Below are 21,376 nucleotides of genomic sequence, written 5' to 3'. Positions count from 1 at the left end.
CATGTCCGTAAATCAACGGGAACAGCCCCTGATGCAGAGACAGTTTTGCTTTTGCTCTGCTTTTGAAGTCCACACAGGCAAACTGGCAGCAACTTTCTCACAAAATTCATTCCAGAGTCAACAAATATACTAAAATCATTGAAAACAGCAACATGCCTCCACGTATTTAAACTCCCATCAACTATTACTTTACATATAAAAAAAACTTTGTAAAATGAAAACAACCATTAACCTTGAGGTTTATAGCTATAGGGTAACTAAATTGGAATTAAAAAAAAAAAAAACTTTAAAGATCCACCCCAATGAAAATGATATTCTTGGAGTTTTTAACATGTTCTTTTGGCCTTTTTTTCATGATGGAGGAGATGTATAAAGAAAATTAAGCTACAATTGTATTTCTGTGCATTTCTTCATTCAATTAGTAGAGAATCAGAAGCAGACAAAATATCTAATTTCATAAAGCTTGTAGCCTTGATGTTTGAGTTACTACGGCAACCCACAACTCCAAGCTAGCATCTGGATTAACATAGTATGGCTGGATAGCTTCAGTATTGCTCACAATTTATATACACCGGTTATGTCAGATCGGGGGTGTGAGTGGCTGTAAGCCAGCAGGAGTGCATCTAAACAGATGGATGATGGGAAATGAGGTAGCGCTTACTCCGTACACAGCCTTGTATTGTTGCCTCCAAATATTATGAGTTTGCTTTTCTCAGATGCTATTTTCCACCATCACCCTGTCTTCACCCACAGCAAAGTCTTTCTCTTAATCTTCTCCACAGCATGACTTTGAACCTAGTGTTTTGGCGCATGGGGCCCATGCTCACAGGTGCTAAGTGCTGATGATCAGGTGCTTGACCTTTCCAGCCCCTTAGGGTACCAGGCGCATTAAATAAGAGTCAGTAACAACAACAGAGCAAGCTTGGCAAGATTTTTAGTGTTTAACTCTCTGCTTATACTAGGTCTTATACTAAAAAAAACTTGTGTCTTTAAAAATGCGGCACCTTTTCAACAAACAGGTCACTTTGCGAAGTTTTGTTTTAAACGACTGAAAGTCTGATGGAACGAACTCATAGGGACGATACCAGGTTTTACTCTGAAACCTACATGTTTCAGCGATGTTTCATGCCAAGAATGGCGGCTATAACAATCGCTTTAACACTAGTGTATCCAATCAAATACAATATCCTTCTGTGCCCAGGCTCTGGAATAGATTTGGATGTCATGAGTCCTTTCTGTTTATTAGATCAGCAACACAGATCTGTGGCTGAGGAGCTGAGAGCGGCTGAAGTGTGCAGCCACACGAGTGTGGGCATGCCTGCTGCCCACCGCGTCTGCAGGAACAAGGAGCTCACAAACATACTCTGAAGGAGCAGCTGTGGAGCCGTGAGCAGATGATGAGGGGGTCTGTCACACAACATGTCATCCCCCACTCACGCCAAGACGTGGACAACTGTTGAGTTACTGCTGCACAGAGACCTGAAGCCACAGAGGACAGGTCTGTCACGGCAACATATGGAGGAGCTTTGCAGATGTTCGCATTTGGTGCACATGAATGCAGGTTCAGTCAAACACTGGAATGTGGATTTTTTTTTTTTTTCTTATCAGTCTTGTCCTGAATTTGATCAAAACAGGATATGGAGACCACTTGGGGTCCCTTCACTTTTTAACTCTTAAAAAAAGTGATGATAAATAAAGAGAGGAATCAATTAGAGTCATTAAGGAGATAATGAGTCTCACATGCAATTATTTTTTGCAGGGGGTGAAAATTAAAACTTGAAGTAACAGAGGAGATGCTCTGAAATCTTGACTCATGTTGGTGCTAGTGGGAGGCGATAGTTTATTGCTGACAGGTGTGTATTTGGAAGTAAAGATCTTACCAGTGACCAGTGGGAGGAATGAAGTATATGCAGCAGTGGACCCTGGAGTCTGGAATCTTTTTCTTCCTGTTGATGTTGATTTCTTCCTGCAGGTAGGCCTCATACTGGTCATTGATGAACTTCATGATAGGCTGCCAACTGAGAAAGGAGAAGAAGTTGTTTATTGCCTCCTGTTATTTAACATGGTGCCTGTAATGAATCAAAGAAGAACCCCAAACAAACAACTGTACAGCCTTTAGCATTAGTGAGTCAGCCCACTTTATCAAGAGCTATGATGGACTGTAAAGCTGTGCTTTGTTTATTCTGCCTCTTCACATAACAGATGGCCAAAGGCCACACCCCCAACACCTACCAAGACAGGATGTAGCAGGTACAGAAATAGCACAGGGGAAACACAGTCTGTTAGCAATGGGGGCGGCTGTGGGGCAGAGATCCCAGCATTCAACCACTGATCGGACGGTTGCAGGTCCAATTCCCAGTTTGCCTCCTCATGAGTCGAAGTGTCAAGACGCCAAAGCCCACTTTGCTCCTGGATCACCAAACATGGCAGTAGAGCCACTATCAGTGTGTGACTATAAAGAGCCATGGGCCTTTATCAAGATGGAAAAGCAATTTTTCGCCATCAGTTCAGAACAAAAACCCACTGCTAGGCCACATTTCAGCACCGTGGGCCTCGCCTGTGGAATTGCCTGCCTGAGGATGTGAGGGCTTCATCCACTGTGGAAAATCTTAGCAATAACTCATCTTTTAGCATAGCTTTTAAGTAGTTTTTATATGTCCACATGTTTAATTTGATTTATGGACTGATTTTTCCTCCCAAAAAGAAACCTCAAAGCGATATCAGTTCATGCATTTCTGAGTATTCCTCTGAAAACCTGTGCTCTGAGCACCAGTCCCTCCTCACCTTGTGATGTAGACCAGTGAGAACAACCCCTTCTAGGAAGAGTCTGCTCTGCCGGCACCGCCCCCCAAGCTAACACAAACACAGACTTTCTTGACGGAGCTTACAGTGTTTGGCAAATGCTCCTTCCTTCTATATGCACAATATGCACATCCATCTTTGGATGTAACAGATTCCTATCCAGATCTTACATCTGGATAGGAAAGTTAGCTGCAAAAATAACTAATATTTCATTAGAAACTGTTCTTTGTGCACCACAGGTAATATATCATCATATACATGAATATTGCTTACTATAAAAGGCTAAAGATTAGCATGCTATAGGTTCTTTAAAGACACGCTGATAAAAATGTCATTTTTGGTGCTTTTGTGGACTAAGGATACACATATGATGTAGAAAATACAATAGGTGGGCCACAAGCTTCCTGCTCAGAGCTCTCAGCTACAGGACGGGAAAGGGGGGGCGAGTCTGCTCTGTGCCAACATTGCTGCTACACTCAGACGCGAATTTCGAATGAACTACTTTCGCAACATTGTCCTAGATAACGACAAGTTTTTTATTTTTTATTTTGGCTAAAAACAATTTAATTAAAATATCATCTGAGCGGGTCCCTAATATTTCAAGATGGCTTTTATTTATTGGTCATAGTTTAAATTCTTCACATATTTAACAACTTGTAGGTGTTGCAAAAACTGTAAAATTTACATACTAACAAATCCATAATAATCCATTACTAATCCATTAATAATCCATAAACTGCGTGCCCAAAGAAAACACTCACCAGTTCTCATTATTGATATGATCCCCAAACCCAGGAGTATCGATGACTGTCAGTTTCATCCTCACTCCTTTCTCCTCAATGTCTGCATAAAGAAAACAATGTAATTCATCTTTTTAAAAAACTTTTTTGGAAACAAATAATTGCGATGGCAGAGCAGAGAGGAAACACATGCTGCATCATTAATGGTACCATATGCGCTGTGTACAGGCTGCAGGCTAACAAACGTGAATGTAGGCCAACCGTGACTGATGGACTTGATCTCGATTGTCTTGGGGATCCTCTCTTCTGGATTGGGTTGCGCCGACTTACGGCTAACTTTGGATTTGAAGAGAGTGTTCATCAGAGTGGACTTCCCCAGGCCGCTTTGTCCTAAACAGAAAAACACAAAGCAAAACATGTAAACCGAGTGAAAACACAGAAAAACTGTCCAAGAGCGCCAAAACACTAAAAGAAAAATGACTGAACGCAATTAAAATAACTACCCGTTTACTTTGTAATTGTTCATTTTAAAATCTTTATATAGTTTTTACCAGAGCAGAATAATTATTTTAAAAATGGTTGGGTACAGAGGTTGAACTCGAAATAAGCCCCATAAAATCTGAAATGCTTTTAGATCTATTGTCTAGGACAATAAATAAGGCTAATAATCAAAGGGGAAATGCAGACTCTTACTGTATATCAAGCGTATATTTGCTTTGCATGAAAAAGAAGCTCCTAGTTAAAATAGCAGAAAAAGATCTGCCTTGTTTGTCCTTTTTGAGAAAACAACACAAACGATTGAGTTGTGGAAAATGTTTTCAGATCACTGAGGTTGTGTCCGAATCCCTTCACTCACTACTTAATGCACTGTATAATGCTGTCCAAATTTACAAAACCCAGAGTCCTAGAAATTCCCCAGACATCTCTGCATAAAATTGGTGTGAGTCAATTTTCACTGCATTGGCAAATATAGACCACAATGCATTGTGCTTGAACAATTTTTCATGTGAAAAAAATGAATTATTAATTTGTTTTTATAAGCCATCAATGGTTCATCAGTGCATTCATAAATCACTTTCACGAAATGTTCAATTTTATTTAGTTTTGACTTCGGGAGGTTGGTGACGTCTTACCTGACTTTAAAAAGAAAAGTTGTGGTGTCCAAATTTTTGAAATTCAGGGCACTACATAGTCCCACACTATATAATTTTTTCATTAGATAGGGAGCAGTTTCTTGAACCTTTTTCCTTTATTGAGGTGGTAAAAGGTTTTTAAACAGAAAAATCTGAGAACTACAAATGAATACTGCGTTCCTTTGATTTCAGTGCAGAACATGTTCTTTAAATACAACAATAACTGAGCTGCTAAGCCGTACATGCAGCCAACAGGCAGTGTAAAAGACTTTCCAGACACATGGAGATGACATTACCCTCTACATGTTCCTGTGAGTGCAGATTTAGGACAACAAGCCTTGCAATAAAATGGGGGTCAGACGTGCAGCCGGTGGGGGCTTGGAGGAAAGATGCATTCTCGGACCACACGTGAGATTCATCACCCACCAGCAGATGAACTCTCTAGAGTCGTGTCTATATTAATGCATTTTCCTGTGGGTGTCTGTTTGATACATTGTGCAATAAACCATTTCCACATGATGGAGGAATAGGTACCGCATGAGTGCACGAGTTTAAATAAAGTTTTTTTTATGAACTTACAGCTGTACTCAGAGCAAAACGCTGCACTTATGTTTAATTTGACATGTGTTGCAATTTATCTTGATGCACAATTTACAGTTGAATACTTAATCTGGTTGAACAGACTTTCCCACAAAATGAGATTCACATTTGCATCAATGGCAACCAAGTTTCCGGTTTACATCACATTTGTGTTACATGAGAAAGCATTTTTTAAAAGCATGGTAAAACAACCAGTGAAAACTAAAGTCCTTTAACAAAAAAACAAAAGAAAAGGGCTCTGTCTGCAGTAGCTGCAGTGATCAGCACCCACCACTTTTAGCTGTCAGGGCTCCTGTCACACAAACTTTACATTCATTCCCTTTCATACACTTTGCCAATGCCACAGTGGAAATGGCCAAGACAGCAGCTGTTCAGGCTTCTCACACTCACTCTCATGACGTTAGTCTTGAAAAACCTTTGTGGAAACTCGCATATTTTTTTCATTTCCTGTATTATCTTACCGCTCTTTGTCAGCTCTTTCCTTTGTAACACAAGAGGAACGAGCACAACCTGGGGTTTTGATGTCAAGCATCTACATTAAATACCTTGCTGTTAGATGGGAAAAAAAAGTTCTATGCAAGCTGGAACTGATCTGAGAGGCAAGAAGCTGGACTTCAGTGGTGAGCAGAGACATTAAACTCCCTCTCTGATCATCTTTTGATCCATTTACAAAGAGTTCCCAGCGGTCTTTTGTTGTTTTCTAGGACATAGTCTCTGCAGAGCGGCAAAAGTTTATTCGAAATTTGGCTTTAAGTTGTTGGCGGGACATTTGGCTCGGAGCAACCCCACCCCCCCCTTCCCCATTGCTGAGAGCTTGGAGCAGGGAGCTTGTGTCTGATTAACAATTTGAACAAAACAAAAACAAAAAAAAAACACTTAATTTAAATTTAATTTTAAGCATTTTTGTCTTCATATATGTTCGCCATCATCAGAAAAAAGCTATAAGAAGACGGTAAAAAATCTGTTCTTTTCAGTTATCAGCTGCAGTTTGACGGAAACGTTGGTTGCATTGCATAATCTGTGATTTTATTACTCAAGTTTCATTTAAGCCTGACGTGTCAGAGCGCTGCAAGTGGATACAAGTAATCTTAGAGAACAGTGCAGTTTGCCTTCAGCAACAATAAAAATGGAGAAGTTTTCAAGTTTATAGTTTTTCTGTTGAACTTGCCAGTTTTCTATGTCTGTTCTCACCAACAAACATTTACACGGAGGCTAACCTGCTGCCGTTTTATCAATGGGAAAACGTTTTACACACCTATCTGTTTCTGGTCCATCTGTAAATCAGTGTTCCTTTTTCCTATCTGAGTCCATGAATCACTGCCCTGAAGGGCTCAGTGAAGCAGAATTTTGAAAGAACTTCCAGTGTGAACTAAGGCAAACATGAAATAATGCAAATGGAATGTAGCTAAGGTATTGAATTACTAAATCAGCCTTTCTGTATTTCATCCTTAGCTCAGCATGTGCAATGGTCTTTCTCAGTTTGAGATAAAAAAAAAATCCTACTTGTCCATTAGGGAGTTACTACTGGCATTTATTTTACGACTTTTGGAGGGGGAACGGCTTCTATTGCTTTTTTTATTTTTTGTCCTGTCCACCAGTTGTGCAAAGACTGACATTTTTACTGTAACAACGGAGGTTCATTAAAACCTGACCAGGCGCTCTAGCTACAGGGGCGTTGCTTTCTTATCTTCTGATATTTTGAGATTTTACTCTGTTGAACAAAAGGATATGATTCAAAAGGTTTGAAAAGGAGTGACAAATAAAGCAAAACCACAAATACTAAATAGAAATTGAACATTTTGAAGAACTTCAACAGATTTCCACCCAAAACTGCAACAGAGTTGGACAAGAGGTGTGATCATAACTGAATGGTTTGCATTGAGTAAACTTAAAGCTAGTCTCTAAGCCTTCGCTATTGGAGCAGGATGTGTCACTATATGGCTTGCTTTCTTATAATGAGTGATGACAGTTTTTAAACAGGCCTTGAATAAAGTTAAATACACAACCCCGTCATTTGTGAATCAAAAAATCTTACCCCCAGTTGCATCACATTTTGACATATTTGATTTACAGTTTACTTACAGTCAAAGCTACACTTTATAGTATTTGGCAGTAAAATGATTAGGGGTGTGATGTATGATTGACTTAATCAATGAATCGATTTCTGATCGATCTGTCTGAGGCAAGTTGTTAATCAAATCAAACTAAACTATTATACAACCATTTCAAAATGAGATAAGTTGATAATCGATATTGAAAAACATTTGGATTGAGGCACAGTAGATTTATTTTACTATGATGTAAAAACGACCAAGTACCATAGCATCACACATGTGATGGCCACTGTGTTTGCTATTTGTTTGCACACATATTTATTTTACACTATTATCTTGCATGAAATCTAAGGAAATCTAGTAAACTTCACCTGAACTGTTCAGTGCCCAGGTTTTTATCTCTAACTCCCACTGGTTGAATTTTTGTCTAAAGATGTCCTTCATCGATTTTAGGTCAGTAAATCTGATCAAATCTGATTAACAGAAATGAACCAACATCGACCATGAATTATATCAGTAAACACAAATTATGACACGAATCAACTCGTTTTTTAAAGTGAAGAGTTAGATACCAAACAATGATTAATTATGGGGACAAAGACTAAAGCACAAACAACAGGACCCCATCGTCATGTAAACTTTAACTGTGTTCCAGAGGTGATGCACATTTATCCAAGTTACCCTGGATCAGCAGATCAAATATTAACATTTATAGTAAATAAACTGAAACTAGCTACAAAGAAAAACCTTTTTGAAAACAAGCTCCTATAAATGTGTTCATTTTGTAGTCTTACATAGGGACTAGCTTTGTTAGGATAGCAAGTGGTTAGTTGGTGAAATTGATTTTAAAAAACAACTCAACATATGTAACTGGAAACACCTAGATATTGTGTGCATTTGAGAATGTGTGTTTTAAAATGTACTTTTTCACGGGTGTCCGTGAATAAAAAATGAAAAACCCAAAGCAACAGGATGTGCAGAGCTCAAGCAAACACCTACAAAAACCATGATAAAGATCAGACACCCCTAGAACCACCAGGCTTTACCGTTTCTAAAACTAAGGATAAATGTAATTATAAAATAAATTTTTTGAAAAGCTTCATTATTTCAAAGTGATCCTAAAACTGTATTTTTGAAAATGCAGCTCATATTTACCCTGAAAAGTTCAGTGTAAATAAAACTAGAGAAGGGGAGAAACTGGTAGGGAAGCTGTCTAAAGTTTAAAGAAGTTTAAGTCTGTCCGTCTGTCAGAGTAATCTCCATTATCTGTGTCAGCATGACAGACACTTCTTTTTTTTTTTTTTTTGAAACGCAAAATTCATCTATAAAAAAATAAATAAATATAAACAGGATATCCGGTGCAGAAAATGAATCTATGCTTATCGACCGGCTTAACGGTGACCGTCTGATGTGCATGAAAAGTGTGCTGCTGACCGGGATGAAACATCGCATCCCCAACTTGCAGCTGCTAGTGCACAAAATTGGAAATCTAATTGGCTTTTGCTCAATTTGATTCTGAGTCAGTCTAAACGCATCACATTTGTGCGCAATTATGGTCTCCGTCCCTCTCGGATGCAGTCAAGTCAGTTCGGATCTGAAAACAGTTTAATCCAAATGCAACACGAGGAAACTAAGAAAAACCCCTTTAACCATTATTACAGAACAGAAGAGAACAGAAATCATCTTCATGTAGTTAATGGAACACTGCAAAACTAAATCTTAAATTAAAAAATTAATTGATTTAAGAAGAAAATAACATATTTTAACAGTCATTCTATCTCAGTGAAATAGTATGTCAAAGAATAGTGTCTTATATCAAGTTTTACCAGCTTTTTTTTACTTTCAATTTGACAAACATTCTTGGTTGGAATATTTGTCTTTGATTGGACTTGTGCTTTTGCTTGAATGATTGCATTCCCAGCTTACCCACAACCATGATGTTTAGCTCAAAGCCTTGCTTCATGGCCTTCCTCCTCATCTGCTCCAGGATGGCATCGATGCCCACGTAGCCAAATTCACCTGCATGGCTCTTCTCCCCCTTGGCTTGAGAGCTGGGAGGGTGAGGCTTGGCGGACTCGGACATGTTGCTGTGGCTCAGGCTCACCTCTGACCCTGAGGGGACACGAAGAACGTATAATGTAAAGAAACGGATACTAAACTGCTGAGCAAAACAATTTCAACAGGAAATAGAAAGTAAAGGAACTTTGAGTCGTGTTATAAAACCCCAACAGCTCCTATTTGAGAACTGCATTCAGGACTCAAAACGACATTTACGTGAGCCTGCACTGCATCAAGTCTGAAATTAGAGTGGCAGTTTTCAAATCCTTTTAAGGCAAATGTCTGTGGCATTGACAAATGTTACTACCCTCATTTCTGCACACGTTTGGAAACTTTTCAAAAAAACAACCATATAAGTTGGAAGCCTGACAGGAACAATGCCGCTATGCTGATTTTTCTTGTGATATGAAATGAGAAACAAACCAAAGCAAAACAGGCAGAACTTGTTGGGAGTCAAAGCAGCAGCCAAGTGCAAATGGCAGCTTACCTCACCTTCAGGAGGATTTGTTGTTAGCAGATGAAAGCTGCAAGCCAAAGCAACGCTGCAGCAAAGCACACTAGAACACAGCTCAGCTGAAGCCACCGTGTGAGCGTGTGTTTGCAGCAGAAGCTTCAACCATCTGAAAGTGGGAGGAAGAGGCAACACTTCCTGTGTTGTGACAGAACCCAATGGCTGCGTTTGCGAGAGCTTTGCAGCTTACAGACAAACCGCAGGCAAGCACCTGAACACACTTAACTGCAGATCTGATCGGTTTGGTTTGCTGCGACGGCATCAGAAGAACATTTAATGTGAAAATACGTACCAAAAACTAAATTGATTATGTGTAGCATTCCAACGAAAACATGGTTGAAATGGGTCTAAATGTTGGCGCTAATGTTCTGCAGCTATTTTTTAAAATTAGAGTTAAGTGACTCCTTTGTAAAACAGCATGATTCTTTCATGTGTCCCATCACTGCTTACTGCTGTACCTCCCCCAGAAATCACATAAATATCCAGCGACATCACAATCCCAGCCCACCTTTAATATTCACACCCAAATACCTAAACTTCACCATCCTTAAACTTCTTTAAGACGACAACCATTCCCACCTTTTTCATAAATCCTAATAATTCAGCTTTTACAGTTCAGTTGGTTTTGTATCACTCCCACTAGCCCACAGCCTATCACAACCCCAGCCTAATTTTCGAGCGATATTGGAGCCATCCAGCCATACAGTTTTGAGCCAGATGTCAGATCGGACAAGGAAAACAAAGATGTACATGGATCTAGTCGTCTACAAGTGGATGCATCGGAATAGAGAGGAATAGGGAGCTTGAGGCCCACAGGCTGTTGCACCTACGTCACTGCTACAAGCTTAGTCTAACTGCATTTTCATCATAGGCTCTTAATTCATAACAATTTAAAAGCCATTTTGAGCTTTAAATATGTCCTCCATCATGAGAGAAAGGCCACAAGGACATTTCAAAAACGCCAAAACTACAATTTTCAATGATCTTTAAAGAACATTCAGAATGATTTAGAGCACCAACGTTGTCTTCAAGGACTGCAGGACAGAGCTGTCGTGTATTGGATGTGAAATGTCTAAGGTATTTACATCCATTTATCTAGAAAGGTTTGTCCAGTATAACAGACTGAAAGATGCTAAAAACCTGTGAGAGATGAAGGATGCAGGTCTGCAGCTTTGGTACCTTTGGGGGTTCACATCCCTGGACCCACACCAGCCACACATTTGTCAGAACACAGATGTTGTGACAACTTCCCTGCTGCTCTAACATTTCCTTCCCTTTCTCGTGTAGTGTAAAAAAAGCTTCTTTCAGAAGCGTTTGTCTTCTCAATCTGAACACAAAAAAACACTGTTATAGCAAACTACAGGTCCCAGAAATTCTCACAAAAGTGAAAGCCAGGAGGAGAGCTGGCTGCCTCAGCCGTTTAATCCAAACGGCTCCTCAGTGAGACAAATTCAGCAGCTGCATCCAAGCGCGACAAAGTGTTAGACATGTGAAGCAGACATGGGAAACTGTACTAAACAGGTGCACTATTGGAAGCTGCTCGCACTGAAAGATAAAAACACTAGCTAGGTCGGATGACTCATTTTGCCTTTGAAACGTCGATTAAAAAAGAAAAAAAAGAGCTTTTTTATTCGCCTCGTGGCACACAAAAGCACCACTTCAAAACAAAGCTGACTTCATAAGATTAGCTTTGCAGAATAAATGAGTTCAGATTGTTTCTTTGCATGAACGGACAGATCCCTTCAAAAGGATCACTTTCAAAGAAAAGTGCGTCTGCCTAACACGGCAAAAAGATGAGTTCTGTTGGTGGAATTAGACATTATTGTAGGTTTGTCCGTCAGTCATTTGTTTCTTTTGGGGGCTTCATCCGGCAGTTGCTTGGTTTCCTGTTTGTCACCAAGAGTTTCAAGAAAACAAACCACAGCATTTCTGTTCATACTTCAGCGGAAGTATATTCAGCGTCCGTTTATTATTATACAGACTCAATCAAGTTTGGACAATGTGCTTAGCTTGCTCTTGATCATAATTAGTTTACTATTTGTTCCAGAAAGGAGCTGAGTCATAAGAAAAAGTTTTTTTGTTGGTTTTTTTGCCAAACATTGAGTTCCTTTCTAAAAGGTTTTGAAATTTGGCTGCTAAAATGCATGGAATGCTCCCTCCCACACTGGGATGGGGGATTTGGACCAGAACCAACTGTTGGCACACTTCCTTGTGTTCCAACCGATGCAAATCTTAACAGTTAGCAGGCTTAGCTCACTTTCTGCTGGCTCTATTTTGACTTGAAAAAGGGCTACTTTGTGGATTTGTGCAAAACATAAAGTCAAGTCTCATGCCTTTATTTATCACATTTAACTATTCACATAAAGACAATAGAAAATCGTGTTTTGTGTCTGGCTTTAAGTTAGAAGAAAATGTTTCCTGTTTAGGAAACTTCATTCAGGTTAGAGACCAAACTAATCCACTAACATTTTTTTCCATAATTTTATTATAATCATTATAACATGATAAGGCGATTTATCATCTAATTCCAGTAAATGAAGGCGTGTCGAAGGTTTATAAATACAGCATGTACAGTGAAGTAACATGAGCTGAAAACATTAGCTGGCATTTAGGCAAAGCTAAACAGAATTTTGGTTAATTGGACCATAATACGACTATGTGCTGTCATTTAAATGTGGGCACGATGCAGATGTGGTCAAAATTTAGAATCTGATCATGAATTCTTGGACTCATTTTGTCATTGGGGGGACCATGGTGCAGTGGTACGGTTGTCGACCTCTGATCAGAAGATTGCAGGTTTGATTTCGCTCATTTGTGGAATTGTCCTTGGGCAAGACATTGAACCCCACCGTGCCTCTGGTGGAAGGTTGGCGCCAGTGTTTGGCAGCGGAGCCACCATCAGTGTGTGAATGGGTGAATAGGCCTGTGAATGCAAAGCGCTTTGGGCCTTTCAAGGAAGGTAGAAAGGTTCTATATAAGCATAGGCCATTTACCATTATTGTTCTTCCAGAAAGCAACATGTTCATTCAAAGTTATCTTAACTAGTCTTTCATGGAGTAAAGCTAAACTTCTGAATGAGTATCCTGCACTATAATAATTCACATATTTGAAAAACAAAAGTATAAACATGCAGTTTAACTTCAAAAGGTTTTCACCTTAATATACTGGGTCTATTCTTTTTGAAGCCCAACAATAATTAAAGTGGCGTCTTTATATTTTCTCTATTTCAACTATAATGGGACTTTTTATTATTTTCTTTGACAGTCACACGAAAATTCAGTTGACAGATCTTAACCAATGTTTCAGGCTCAAAACCCACTTTCAACCATGGATTTAAAATTTAACCCAGGTGTACAACTTGCACACAGTCTTCCCTTTCAATCATATAAACCTTTCTGTTGTATTAAAGGAAAAAACTTGACCCACATTCCCCATCAACAAGCCAACGGTCTGCTCACAAGGCCTTCATCAAAGTACCACCAAGCAGATCACATCCAACCTCATGCTTAGTAAAACCTGACTGAAACTTGATCAGGCGGCCATCAAAAACAAACCCATCATTGTGTTGCAATAGAGACTAGTGAAACCATAGATGCTGTGCTCCCATTGATCCACAAAAGCCAGTTACTGTTATTTTTGGCCCTGCCTGAAATGATTGGAAAACATTTGATGCCGAACACAGAAACGCTAACATTTAGCAGGCAAAAAACAAAATATGAATGCTGTTAAAATGTTGACAAATGAAGTACAAAATATATATAAAATATGTATATGTATAAAATGCATACAAAACCCACACATTTTAATTTTTCAATTTTTTATTGTGTTATTGTATTTTTAATTAACTTAAGAGTGTTGTTGAATAAAATAATTTCCTTTAAGAATAATAAAGATACCACTTGTCAGTCTATGTCTACCATTGCGCAAAATCTGGTTAGTGTGCTAAAAAAACAGATTGTTGCCATCATAGAAGTAAAACAGATGTCTGCATATGACTGTTATCTTGTTCAAGTACCTGTTGGGTCTTTAATTTATTAGCTGACAGATGTAGTTATTACCAGCAGGTAAACCACCTTTGTGTTTGACCTAAACGTTTTAGTAAAGTGATCTAAAAGTCATCCTTAATCATTTGTCATTTCTTTCATTCAAACTCTGGTATTGGCGGTTGTCTCGGTGGGTTGTGGCACATAAAAAAAATAAAAGATTGTCGTGAGTTGGAAACATCAAACTGGGAGCCATTTAAATTGCTTTTGTTCTGTTTTTTTTCACTAAACTGGAAATGATGACAAGCCCAGCTGGTCTTTGGCGACTCCCCCTCAGGATGAAGAGATAATGACGTTTTATGCTTCTGTCTGGAGGTGGATGGAAAGTCCAGGCGGAGAAAGGCAGACACACAGTTGACTGACAGTCATGAGTGTGTCACTAGAGTTTGGGATGAGAACCTGTCATTTATTTTCCTCTTTTCACTTTATGGGCCTGTTATATGGGTACCGTCAGAAAATAATTAAAGAGGATCATCTTATTTAGACAAAATGTTATCTTTTTTCGTTTCTATCATTTCTGCCCACAGTTTTGGTATACCTTCCCCTGTCCCAATACTGAACACCAACTGGAAAAAGTTGTGTTGTTTTTGTCTGTTTTTTGTGTGTGTAATCCTGCCAATCAGCCCCATTCCCAGAAAAATAAACCTTTTAAAGACCTAAAAAAAAAAAAATTATCTGTACCCATTAATAATCAGACAATTGTTACAGTGATTGTGGATGAAATGGCAGCCAGAATAACAAAAGCAGAGACCAGCAGTTATAGCTGTTCTCCTGATAAGTTGGATGTGAGTAATAGCATGACAACTTACAATGCGGCAGAGATCCAGGTTGTGATTCACGGCAACAGCCGCACACATCTGATTCCTCTTAGTGCTTTAGCTCTGAGGTTTGTCTGCTTGCAGTTGTGCTCTCAAATCATGCAAAACAAAGTCTTCCAATGGCTGCTTCCCACTACTGCTTTTACAAGTAACTCTTAACAAAAGGCTGCAGAAACATTTGTTTAAGTGAGAACACAACAGTAACTACCAGTTGGTTGATCATTACTTAGGAATGAACTTAATCTTTGGTCCAAGAACAATAAATACTCTGTGGTTACTGGTACAACAGAGAAAGGAAGAAACAAATGTGTCATTTAACTTACTAAATTAGCAGTTAGTCAAATTGGGTCTTTCTTACCCCATTGTCAGCCAAATAACCTGCCATCAGCAAATTAGCTAACCAGCAATTAGTTTAGTTTAAGGTTAAAGACCCACTCAAATCATCTTTTAAATTTATATTAAAAGCGGTTCCAGTGGTCATTGAATTAGGATTTTGCTGTTTTTAGCCAAAATCAGAAAAGCTGTGCTGTTTTCTAGGACAGTTTCTGCAGAGCGGCGGGGGTTTGTTAGAAATTCACCTCCGAGTTGTGGGTGGGAATGGTGGCACAGAGCAACCCCGCCCCTCTTCCCCTCTCTGTTGTGCTGTGGAACAAAGCAGGGAGCCCTTGCCCCACCCAGTGTACTTTCTATGTCACAAACAAGCTTCATTTTAAACTGCATCTTTTGTCTGTTCCAGATTCACAAATACTTAAATATAGAAATACTCAGAAACGCAATGCCAAGCTTAATTTTCCTTATACATGTCCTCAATCATGGGAAAACAATGCTGCAAGAACATGTTTAAAACACCAAAAACATGATTTCCTTTGGAGTGGGTCATTAGAAAAATCTAATGACAAACTGATGAATAAACAAAGCGCCGCACCTCTGTCTGTAGTTACATTTTACCAGACAACTGAAACCTTTTTTTTTCTAAATGTGTATGATGCAACTTCAACAGTAGCCAAACAACAGTCAGTGCTTCAGAAATCACTCCTTTTTAAAACTGGAAATTGCATTACTTTTATATTTCTATTAAATTTCTTCAATATCTTGCCGTGATTTTAATTATTGACCAGATCTGGTGGTCAAAATAAAAGATCCCAGGACTTTGGAGCGCCATCTTGAGAATCACTGCAACTTTTTTTTTTTTTTTTCTAGGGACAGAGACAGAGCCGCGGGGCTTTGTTTGCTTACAGATAGACTGCTGAGCAATAAGTGAGTCGGCATGAGTTGGTGTTTGTCTAAATAAGCATGCAGCGGGGAAAAAAAAGAGCTTCATTTGGAGACAAAATACGGTTCTGGGGTTAAGTGTGAGTTTTCTATTGCTGATGTAAATAAGCACCAACAAAGAGATAATCTGATTTTCCTCTAAACCGCCCTTTTCAAACAAAAACAAAAAAAGGCTCAGTACAAGACAACAAGACCAAAAAAGAAATTAACAATAAACTGCTTTTACTCTGACAAAGCCACATTTAAAAGAAAAATAGATTTTGGAATAAATCTATAAACAGGCGTGTCTGCTAAAGACAAATGCAGCAAACTTAGCAAGAACAAGCAGATCTATCATTAACTAACCTTTTTTTTTTTAAATACAAAACAGGTATGTTAATTCACAAAAATGTAATATTCACCAAAATATATCCTTATTTGTTATTGACTATTAACCTTCATTGCAAAAAGATGTAATGGGTTATTATGATCACAATAATGTCAAAACACAACCTCCTTGTTGTTTTATTGCCACTGCTTTACATTAGTCTTAGCATCTCAGCTGAAAGAAGTGCTGTTCTAATATTGATAACGTTAATGTAACTGTTTGATATTTGTATTTTTTTTTAATCATTTATTAATAATAGCCTTCCACTCTGCTGTTCTCTTTTGCCCCCTCCCAAAGTCTCCTGCGCCACCACCCCCAATAAAATGTTTGGCCCCGCCCATGTTTTCATGTTACTGAACTTTCTTATTACCTTAAATTTTTCCAAGATATGTGTTTTTTGGGAGAATAGTCTGAATGGTTTTGAATGAAATGAGCGTTCTGCTCTTGGACATACATTAAAGTTCATGTTGGTGCTTAAAGGGCTGAGGGTTTGCGACGCTAAGTGCAGAAGAAAATCGCAAATTTCTTCCAAATGACAAACGGCAAACCCAACAATAAATCTCATGACGGCTCCCATAGATTATGGCACATTTTTGACGTACACCGTACATTTCACATATTTTCTTGTGAGTCTCGCACTACAAAACGGGGGTTGGAAAAATGCTGCTGGCAGACTCATCCCTCAGTCGTGTCATTTGAGTTGGCCTCTGGAGAATGCAACTCCTGGCTTAATGGGGAGCAAAGCAGATGGTGCCCCTCAGCATTCAAAAGCAACCTTTCGCTCAGAAACGTCGGGGAGAATAGATAATGACCCGTCTCAAAACACCACCCACAGCCTGAAAGAATGAGAGGCTACAAAAAGAGGAGAGGTCACAGAGGTAAGGGCAGCAGCCAGAGACGAAACTAACTAAACTCAACTACATTTAACTCACGTCCTTCTACAAGAAAAACATGGAGGAGAAACAAGGAAGTTGCCACCGCAAAACCAGCTAATGGATGAAGCAGGGGAACTAGTAAAGGGCCAACCAGTCACTAAATCTAGCAAACAAGCACTTCCTTCTGTTCAATATTTAACAGTTTTACATGTGAGGGAACAGGAAGTGTGACTCATCTCATTGAAAACAGTTCCCATTCCTATATTCACATTATAGAACATGCCGCCAAGTAAGCCTGCTGTCCTACAGAAGCCTTTTCTTTTCATAAAGAGCCCATGTTCTGCTGAACCTGCCCCCAGCAAGTGTGTTGCTAAAGTTGTAAGCAGAAACAAAGGCAAATCTGTTTAAAATGACCCATTTACACATCTGTTTTTCCACCAGTTTAGCTGTCTTAATTAAATGATATATTCAAGGTTAAGAGTTCATGTTGTCTTCTCAGAGAACATGTATTTTTCTGCAGTCACATTCCCTAAATCCCAAACGGATCAATGACCCATATTTACTTTGTTATTCTGCCACAGAGATGTGGAGCAGACCGTCACAAATTGTGACGATCTGCCAGCTCTCCCCCAGCGATGGCACCCCATCAAACTGTCACCTCTAAAAGGACATGACATGTCTCATTTCCTCCCAGCCATGACATACATGTGGAGCAGAAAATGTCTCCAGAGGCAGCCAACGAGTCAAACAGAGGGGCCACAGATGTGCATCACATTTAACAAAAGAAATCCACATTTTCTAGCTTGTGACTCTCACAGCAAAGAAAGGTTAGAGATATTTCGTCTTTTTTGAGTCTTTCCAGGAGTGACTAACGTGTGTGGAGAATGGTTTGCTCAGTCATGTTTATTGTTGAACATGTTCACACCTCTCCTCAACCTCAGCTCGTCTGCCTGCAGGCAAATGCTTTGCTCCAAAAACACTTAAAGTCTAATGTCCAAAGGGAAGCAAACCCTCCTCAAATCTCTATAATAACAGGACTAAACAGGTCAGAAGTGAGAAAATGATTAGGACTTTGAATCGTGCAAGAAAACGGAAACCCATGGATTTATTTTAAAGTCTAACTCCAATCAGTTTTTGAAAAGCGTTCCCATTGTTTGTTTAATTAGGATCATGCAATTTTTAGCCAAAATTTAAAAAAAAATGTAAAATTTTCTAGGACATAGTTTCAGCATTTCTAATTTCATTAGAAATTCACCTTTGAGTTGTGGGCACAGACTAAGCCTGCCCCAATTTCCCATCATCCATGTGTTTACATGCTCTCCTGCTAGCTTACAGCCTCTCACAACACTAACCTAACATTACCGGTACAACAAAAATGGGGAGCAATATCGGAGCCATCCAGCTTTACAGTTATGATTCAAATACCAGTTTAGATGAGGAAAACAAGGATGTACATGGATTTATTTGTCAACAAGTGGATGCATTAATAGACTGGAGCAGAGAGCTTGTGGTTTTCTTTAGTAGCTTCTACATTACAGCTACAGCCTTTTTCAAAACAGCATTTGTTCAACTGCTCCGGATTCACAACGATTTGGATAGAAACACTTAAAAATGAAACTTAATTTAAAATTTAAGCTTCATTTTCTTTAAATGCGTCCTAAAAATAAAAAAAAGTACCACCAGAACATGTTAAAAACACAACTTTCATCTGAGTGGGTATTTAAGCGGCTGACAGTAAAGAGTTTACCTTAAAGTTTTTTCCACCGCTGATTGAATCAGGTTTTATCAGGACCCAGGCAGCTGAGTGACTTTAACCTGTAAATTAGTCTCTGGGTTGAGCAAATATTGGCAGTCAGGATCAGTCGTTTAAATGTCAAGTTAGTTCATCTAATGCATCAAACTAAACATGTCATGTTGTCATGGTAACATGGCAACTGTTGAGACCAGGCTGAACCTTTAATAAATAACATTCTCCAAAACTCTGCCAGTTTGCAAAGTGAACAAGATAAATTCCTGCTTTTTGTGTTTGGTAAAACTTGACAGGGGCTTTTGAATGTAGTGTGCAACAGTGAGGAAGAGGACCACAAACTGGATTAAAGTAACTCATGTGACACACCAAAAACATGGGATAACATTTTCAAAAGCACAACCTAACTTCTTCTAAAGAGAACAAGTTCAAGAATTTCTCAAATTTAGGCAATGTAGCTTGTGAAGAACATTGGTTTGCCTGTAAAACCTTTCAATTTGAACAACTTTTTCACAGGAAGACACATTTCCTAAATGGCACTGAAGCAGCTTGGCTCTGCTGGTGCAGATAATTCATTACACCGCTTCAAACAGAGGCTGATCCTCAGTGAGATGTGATGAGAGCTGAGGCTACCAACAAAGCTGCACTTCTGGGATCCACGTGTTACTTAAAAGGATAAACTGTGATTGGTCGAAACCATTTTTCAAAAATGACCATCGAGACATGCGTTAAAGAGACAATGGGAGGGAAGGGGAGAAAGATGAGGAGAGGGGAGGAGGAAAGTTGAGAAAGAGGGGGGAGAACGGGAATGTCTGACCCCCCAAACTCTCCACAATGGCTGAACAATGAGGAAAGAAACGAAGAGATTTAAGACCCTCATACCAGGGTTTTCTACACAAAAACAAGCCAAATCTGGATTCTGCACCTCAGAATCGAATGCTCTCTAAAAGGTGAGACACCTGGCAAACTTACACTGAAAACAAACCAAATTCTCCTTTGCTTAACTGTTTCTCCCTCCACCTCTCCTTTACACCTCCTTCTTTTCCCTCTTTTCCCTCAAATAACTCCCAACTTTTACTCCAAGACAGAAAAGCACACAGAAAGCATTAAGATTGAAGAACTCACCCAACCCTTTCCTCTCCCACTATTTCTACTTCTTCTCCCACTCTCTTCCTCTCTCAATCACAGCTCCAGCTGGTGAGGCTGGGCTGCTGCTCCTCTAACCACGCCCACCAAGGGATCACGTGACCATCCTCCCAAGTGGCTTGGAAGGCATTCAGCAGTCACACCCCTCATTCAGAGAAAGTCAGTGGAGATTTGGTGATATCTGATGTTGACCAAAGTCGCAGAGGAAAGAGTTGGCTGACAAAATAAAATCAAAAATCTGTTTTTTTTTTTACTCTGCTCCTCTGATTATCTTAAATATGATTCTCCTGCTCCTTTCCCCTTGAGTGTCCCATCTGCCCCCACGCCCCCCACTGCTTTAGCTCATGGAGGAGGGTGTTAAATTATATGTGTGTGTGTGTGTGTGTGGACACAGAGAAGAGTTAGTCATCTCCTTCCCACCCACAGACACACTAAGATATGTGCCACTGTCCCCAAGCTATCGCTGACCCATGACTAATGCTTTTCTGTTTTAAAGCAAAGTATTGTGCAAGGAAAAAAATGGAATCAGCGCTAGTTGGTAAATTTTACTACCTTCACGTGACTAGCTGGAAACAGCAGTCGTACTATCAGTCAAACAGAAACTTGACAAATAGGCCCCAAGGAATCAAGTCTAAAAGGAGCAAACAAAAACGCTCTTTAGACTACTTGAATATAGCTTTATCAAACTCTTTAAAAAATTATTGATGTCTATAGGTTCTGAGTTATATTCCACACTAGTTAAGGAATTGAGAGATGATTATTTTCCTATAAGTGTGATGCTCAAAATGCTCAGCTGTTAGATTAGCACAGCAAAAAAACTGGAAACACAAGAAGACTGTTCTCCTAAACTAATCAAAAACAACAAACACTAGTGTCAAGTAGCATTCAATATTTTTAAGCAATGCTGCCCTCAAAACAACAATTTCCAACTGCTTAATCTGCACTATGAGAAATTTGAAACAGTTGAAAGCAAACAGAAAGATGTATTTCAATGAAAAAAAGGTAAACTATAGCAACAATGCCATTTCTGTTACCCAAATAAAAACATTCTTCCTCTTCAATGGAGAAATTTAGCCTAAGTAAAAAGAAAAATATTGCAGACAAGATTCAGATTGTGAATGTGTGGCTCCATTTTAGTATTAACAAGAGTATAAACTGCGTTTTTTTTTTATAGATTGGCCAGGGGGGCGACTTACAGTCTGTAGGGACT

General features: G+C 39.2%; 1 protein-coding gene across 9 annotated transcripts in view; it reads right to left on the bottom strand.

Moving 5' to 3' along the window:
* The window catches only part of LOC101157110 (septin-9), an 80,607-nt gene that overhangs the window by 9,453 nt on the left and 49,778 nt on the right, over positions 1-21,376 (bottom strand). For 4 of the 9 annotated variants that reach the window (XM_023955394.1, XM_023955395.1, XM_023955392.1 and 1 more), the window contains 4 exons: positions 9,256-9,441; positions 3,804-3,932; positions 3,564-3,645; positions 1,881-2,018 (listed from right to left, as the gene is read on the bottom strand). In XM_023955394.1, coding sequence (XP_023811162.1) covers positions 1,881-2,018; positions 3,564-3,645; positions 3,804-3,932; positions 9,256-9,441 — 535 coding nt within the window. Of the gene's footprint in view, positions 1-1,880; positions 2,019-3,563; positions 3,646-3,803; positions 3,933-9,255; positions 9,442-9,874; positions 10,085-19,020; positions 19,205-20,145; positions 20,262-21,376 lie in introns of those variants that run through there. The other 5 variants (XM_023955400.1, XM_023955401.1, XM_023955399.1 and 2 more) reach the window with 5 other exon arrangements.

The sequence above is a fragment of the Oryzias latipes genome, chromosome 1 (assembly GCF_002234675.1).
Source record: "Oryzias latipes chromosome 1, ASM223467v1".
NCBI lineage: Eukaryota > Metazoa > Chordata > Actinopteri > Beloniformes > Adrianichthyidae > Oryzias > Oryzias latipes.
This window is presented reverse-complemented; position numbering and strand designations above follow the sequence as displayed.